The 6,404-nt window shown below is 39.6% G+C and overlaps 1 protein-coding gene across 2 annotated transcripts; it reads left to right on the top strand.

Moving 5' to 3' along the window:
* The first annotated feature begins 904 nt into the window (after nucleotides 1–904).
* Nucleotides 905–3,896, top strand: LOC145215119 (uncharacterized). Of its 2 annotated transcripts, XM_080083770.1 has the most exons (3): nucleotides 908–1,169; nucleotides 1,301–1,809; nucleotides 3,214–3,896. In XM_080083770.1, coding segments are annotated over exons 1-3 (621 nt in total). In that variant the 5' UTR covers nucleotides 908–1,059; the 3' UTR covers nucleotides 3,216–3,896. The 2 variants fall into 2 exon arrangements, with proteins under 2 accessions (XP_079939895.1, XP_079939896.1); XM_080083769.1 differs by lacking the exon at nucleotides 3,214–3,896 and having other exon boundaries at nucleotides 905–1,169; nucleotides 1,301–3,156.
* Nucleotides 3,897–6,404: the final 2,508 nt, after the last annotated feature.

Below are 6,404 nucleotides of genomic sequence, written 5' to 3' on the forward strand. Positions count from 1 at the left end.
CGTCTTCGGAAATTTTCGGACATATAAAACTAACATTCTAAAATTGTACGAAGAAATGTTGCGTAACCGCCTAGTCACTTTTTTATTCGGGTTTTGTTGGCAGGAGTGACGTGGGCCATGGGTTTTGTAAATTGACACTGGAGAGGCGGTCATATGACGCCAACGCGAAGAACAATTCAGCGGGTTTTGAAGAAAGGAAAGACATTCTTTTATTGCGAGAATAAAGATTAAAAATTGAAAAGTAAATGTAAATTGGAGGATGTCATTTTCCTTTCTTTACATTTCAGCGTAAAGAGTTCGAAAATTGCGATAGGGCCACACTATTTTTTTAGACCTTGTCGTATATGTAATCAAGGGGAAATCACGTTTCAGTGAAACATTACAATATCAAGAAATACCATAAATATCACAAAACGGAAAGCTGTGTGACTTTCTTCCGACTAAAACAGTTCAACGTTCGTGATTTGCTTACGAATCTGAGTGTGACTAATCCGATTTTACGGTCCAGTTTCTCTGTACCGACGCGATTTCGTGCAGATTCAATGACGTATCTAAACAAAGCAAGTTACGTATTGTCTAACAGTTCCAGTCACTAACGGTTGTAGAGCATCGGCTGTCATAGTCATGCAGTATTCTTCCCACACGTTGCCAATTTTCAACCACAACGCCTTTCCATTTTAAAAATAATTGACAAGGTTGCAACAATTACAATTAAATATTCCGGATTGGACGCTTGTTATTTTTCCTACCAGTGGGTTCGTATAACCCTTGGCTTGTGTACGTGCTATTAAGAGTGAGAATAAAGCGGTCATTTTTTCGCCTGGTCTGCCGCTCTGTATAAAAAGCGCGATGGCCCTATATGTTCATCAGTCGATCCTGCTGTCTGCCGGCGAAAGTGCGATCTAATTTCGCATTTTAAGGTTTAGATCAGGGCTTTAAACCATCCCTAAAAGATTTGGTTTAGTTTGCCATCTTTCTGAAAATACTTATTTTCGCTTCTACAGAGACTTATTTATATGTGAAAAAGTAAAATTATCATTTGGTTGCTGTAGACACTACATGATGAATGTTACGCAACTGATTTTCGTATTTATCGGTGCCTTGAGCACAATCGGCGGGGTTTTGTCGCGAGCTCTTCCAACGGAGGATGACTTTGAAAACAGTCTCAGGTTAGTTCTGGTATTAATTAGCGAATTGAATATCGCCTCATGTAAATGACAAGTGCAGCAGAACACCTATAATTGTAAAAAAATTACTGCTAAATTTTTGCGAAAATTTACAGTTTACTTTTTAACTTTAGCCGCAACAAGCGCCAAGTGGCTGATGTCATCCATCAAGAAAACGCCTCGAAATACAAGAAAAAGCATTTTCGAAGGTTGATTGTGGCTAGATTGGTTGAAGCGTTGGATACAAGTGGCTCTAAAATGCAACCGTTCCCGGGTGGCGATGTGGCCGCAACGACTTTCACTCCGGTCGAAACATCAAGCGACATTGTGCCCGCCACCAGCACTACACCGCTCGAAACATCGGGAAGCAGAGGTCGAGGATCGGGCGAACCCAACAAGCGCAGGGGACGCAAACAACGACGACGAAACCGAAAACACAACAAGAGAAAGCGACGAAACAGGAAAATGGGCAAAAACCGAAGAGGAGGCCGAGATCGCCGCGACCTTGATGAAATCATCGCAACATTGCTCCAAAGTCAAGATGGCGAGCAGATCATTAACGCCGTTGCAGCCGTTGTCGCTCCCGGACAAGCAGCCGATGTGGAAGCAGCAAAAAAGATCATCAGAAAAACGGCGAATAAATGTGAGTGCAAATTTGCCAGTGAGCAAGAAAACGTCTAACTTTGACATAAATACTTAGCAAGCATCAGGACAAGGCGTCCAGCATGGGGGCGACCTTTCATCCGGCGAAAGCCATTGCATGTGCTGTTTATCGCTCAGAATAGACCGAATATTAAAGGCATGTTATGCTTGCCGAAGTTTTACCAGGCCGGATTCCATTGAGTTCTGGGCATTCTTGCAACTGCATGAGTTCCGATAACATTATAAATTATATTTAACACTTTTTGTAATAACACTTCAACTTAGCCTCATTTGGTACCAACTGTGACTCGACCGCTTACCAGGTTGGTCGCCTTCGATCGTTAATGTAGTTTCTTTGACCGCATGCTTTTTGTACTCGATTTTTAACTGTGATAGACTGCGCTTATATCGTATAACCGCATTGCGTGCTTTACATGTCATAAAAACAGAAGTTTTTATTTATTTATTGTTGTTAGTCATCTTTTTGCACGACTTTTTTTGACAATCTTGTTAGTTTTTTTGCATGAATTTTCGACTTCACATAGACGTTACGAACAGTACTGTCTATTTATTGGTGATATTTTTTCAATGCGCATGTTCAGCATATACATGATTGCTTGGCTTAGTCCAAATACCACAAAATCTAAATGGTATGACATAAATACCAACGTTATGTTTGCGGCCCGGAAACACTCTATTTCAAATTTTAATGTAACCTGAGCAATTTATTTTTTGATGGACAACGTGAATATCCGAAAATCACGTGTCCAGTAGGTTGGTGACCTTTTCCAATTCTCTGCACCGCACACATAGAACTGTCATTAGCCTATGGCCTCTGTTATTGCGAGATACGAATCAACATCCCACAATCAGCTTTAACATCATGTTACAGCAACACCCTCACATTCCCCGTGTGAATAAGTCAAATCACCCCCGCCTCAGGAGGTGAATATGTTATGTTTTTGCAATCTCCTACAAATGATATTGTCATTACAAGTTGTGCGAAATGGCACCAGACCTACAAGACACAATCTTATTTTAGAAAAATCAAGATGAAAGTAAGACTACTTTCCAGTTTTACCCTAAGTGCTATGCGTTAGTATTTTAACTTGCATGTATTTCTGCGCCCGACCTTACTTTCCATACTAATACCATGTGCGATTTTCGCGCGTATTGCATGGCTGTATGTATTTGTAGTGAATTCTTTTGCGACGTTCTTCAAGCATGTACATATTTTGTGTGGTAGATGCACTACAGTGTTACCAAAACTACGATTTCGTTCCGAGATCCGCGTCATGTTGTACATACATGGTTTTGTTTTGATGAAATAAAAACATGTCCATAATCAGCGAGCGTCGTGATGATCAAAATGGACGGCGCGTTTAACATTAAAATTTCCTCACAGGATTTTGTTCGTCACATCAAGCATTGACACGCGTGCAATCGGGAGAGACGGCGACTCGCAGTAGACACGACGACCAGCAGTAGGCTTGCTTTATCGCAATATCTTCGCCGCCGCCGCCCAGCAATGATGACCAGGGACACCACATCCAACTCTACAAGCGTAGTGTAGTCGGACCAAATAGCAGTTTGTTGTCTTCACCAAAAGATTAAAAACAAATACATGTTGAAAAATTGCTTTGTGAAACGAGAATTCGGTTTGGTACGACAGCTTTTTAGCTTGTGAAAAGAAGTTTGGATAGAACCTGAAAAAACTTCTCTAAAGATCAAGTACTTGTTCGTTGTTTATTCATTTTACCTTTTGTTACGATTTTTATTTTTCTATGTTTCTTACATCTTATTTATTTGCTTATTTAAATATGCTTATACCTGCTCGCTTCTAGGATTTACAGCGCATTTCAACCACATTACACTGAAAAACATTTGTCCTACGGCTTAATTGTTATCATGGTTCCAGCAAATTACACATGGGCCTAATTGTATTTGTTAATTTACAATTATTCTCATACTTAAGTTTCGAAATCATTTTGATTTTTTAAATATTTTTACCTAATCGTACATCTTTGTTACTTTGCCTTTCACTGTCTTTTTTGTGATTTTACAAAAATAAACAAACATTCCAAGAAAGTTTTATTGCAAAAAGTCGTGCAAGAAAGTTAAATAATAAATCCAAAGTTTTAGAAAACTAAGTTTGTGGATATAGGAAGCAACGCATAAAACATCAGATAATAAAACAAATAAAATTAAGACAAGCAGTAAAACAGCTTAAAAATGACTTACTCATACACTTTGCCGTATTCGAAACGTAAGTTAGGGCAATAACTGTAAAGAAAATTTTGTATTGAAAGATTATGAAAGATATTTGAAAGACATGAAAGATTATTTAATGTGTTGTAACCGTAGCAAAATTGTGCTATAGTTTTAGTTTGGTTTCTTTGATACACCATATGTTTGATGATTTAACGTGATACTTTTATATGCCAGGATCGAATAGTTAATTCAGTTTCAATCCAAAACATTAAAACTGAACTAAAATGAGATTTAGTTTTGATTCTGTTTTTGGCATTTTAGGTTGGTTTGCGTTTGAAACTTGTTTAACTAAGTTCACTAGCTCAGGAAGTGGTTTGGATTGAATTTGCGGTTTCATTTACCTGTTTTACTTGCAGCTAAGCTTACGATTTTTCTTTGTTCGGTTACTATGTAAGTCTCTCTTTGGCGTATTAAAAGCTTACGGGTTAAATATCATTGTGTTCGTAAATGTTGAAGTTGACGTTAATTTGACAAAACAAAACAGCATGTGGAGAATATCAACTTTTCAACTACTCTAAGGCACAGAGCAGTATCGCACCACTGAAGTTTTCGTCACTTCAAAACATGTCGTCGACCGAAGCGTCAAAAGGCAAAATGGCGTGTTATAAGCATGTGTTGCCTCGATAGCGATATTGAAAACAAATGTCGGCGTCGTTTTGGTGGCGAGATACGGGCCTGGTTGTGGGCACGTGACGTGCCTTGGACCTGTGGCGTCGTTATCATCGGTGAACTTCAGATAAACCGCAAACATTTGCTTCAACTTTTTATCACAAATCACATCCATCATCTACAAATCACTTGCACTGTTTTGTCAATATGCATCGAACCCATCAAAGCATTCTTTTTGTTTCGACTGGGTGCGTTGATTGTTTCAATGAGGATTTGACTTAACAATGGGGAACATTTTCGCAGCATAAGTTTTTTTTTGCATTTGTACTTTTTGCACAAAGGTTTTTACATAACAAACATCCAAAATTCAACGAAAACGGAACTAAAGAACATTGCAACACTGTAAAATAAAGAAGAAAAACACAAAAGACAACAGAAGCGTTGTCTGGCAAAACAACGCGAAAAATGTTTTTGTGCTTTTCCACATCGCAACTCAAATTTTGCGTCAAATTAAATCACAAACTCGGATAACGTATTCGGTAAGGATTCTGGTGTTTTGCCTGGAAACATGCGATGTTGGAGTGGACGGTAATTAAATCAGGAAAAACAAGAATAAAACTTGTCCGAGTATGTGCAAATGGCCGCTGTGATCTTTTAATGACTCAATTCATCTAATGCTAGTACTCGGAACGAAAGACGCTCACTTTTGTCGGCATGGAATTAATTGCCACTGTTGGACCCGTTGCATGCTTTGCGTTCCACAAAGGTCCGCATGGGACTTGTGATTGTGCATCCAGAAAATTTAGATATTCTTTTACCCTAAATTTAGATATTTTCAAAAAATCGCAATCAAACGGCATTTTATGTCTTTTAGATTGCCTGTCCTTCCACCGGTCCAATCTACACCAATCAATTTCAGGCAAATGTTTTATTTGTGTAAGAAGCTGCGTGAGGACTTGAGAAAAGGTGGCAAACGGTACCACTTGATATCTCTGTTTATAAAACCAAATTGAGCTCAGATAGTAGGAAAATCAACACCGATTCGTATCAGGTAGCAATGACAGGGCTTGCTTACGCAACCATGCATGTTTCAGGGAGCCGCAAAAAAAACCTTGATGTGAGAAAGTCATCTGAATTCTCTCGCTGGTGCACCCCACTAATGATCTGTCATTTTGATAGTGATGCAATAGCACCCCACATGCGTTTTGCGGCTGTGCAAGGTTGCGTGAAGCATCTGTGACGCAGTTCTTCACGTGCATGTTTTCTTTAAAATAAATATCGACCAATGTAGTAAGGTGCATGTAGAAAACGTTAATTAACAGGGACACATGCTAAGGTGACAGTTGACCAACGGTTAGCCTGAACACCTTGACCAATGCACTGTCAACAGAGAATCGACCCATAATGACCCACGGGCTATGCTAAGCGCCATGTTTGGTCAGTGGCTTACAACAAGCGTCACTTCACTGTGACTGATGACGTTGCACCTGAAACAGGAAGTTTTTGCTCGATCGCATTCTCCGGCCGAAATCGTCTAATATTTGTACTTGCGATTTGGGACGGTTGCCGCCGCATTGTTGCCAGTCAACACCTCGCAGCCACAATCAGCGTTCACTGCCGCGCGGTCGTCAGGATATCGAATGTCGCCTGTTTATTTATCCTGGGTATTTACCGCCGGCCCGACTGAAAGCAATTGTGTGGCGAGTATTGTTTTGT

The sequence above is a fragment of the Phallusia mammillata genome, chromosome 2, assembly GCF_965637545.1.
Source record: "Phallusia mammillata chromosome 2, kaPhaMamm4.hap1.1, whole genome shotgun sequence".
NCBI lineage: Eukaryota > Metazoa > Chordata > Ascidiacea > Phlebobranchia > Ascidiidae > Phallusia > Phallusia mammillata.

Coding starts and splice junctions, on each gene's coding strand:
- LOC145215119 (XM_080083769.1), top strand. CDS start 1,060: ATGATGAATGTTACGCAACTGATTTTCGTATTTATCGGTGCCTTGAGC. Junction 1,170..1,300: donor GACTTTGAAAACAGTCTCAG/GTTAGTTCTGGT, acceptor TTTTAACTTTAG/CCGCAACAAGCGCCAAGTGG.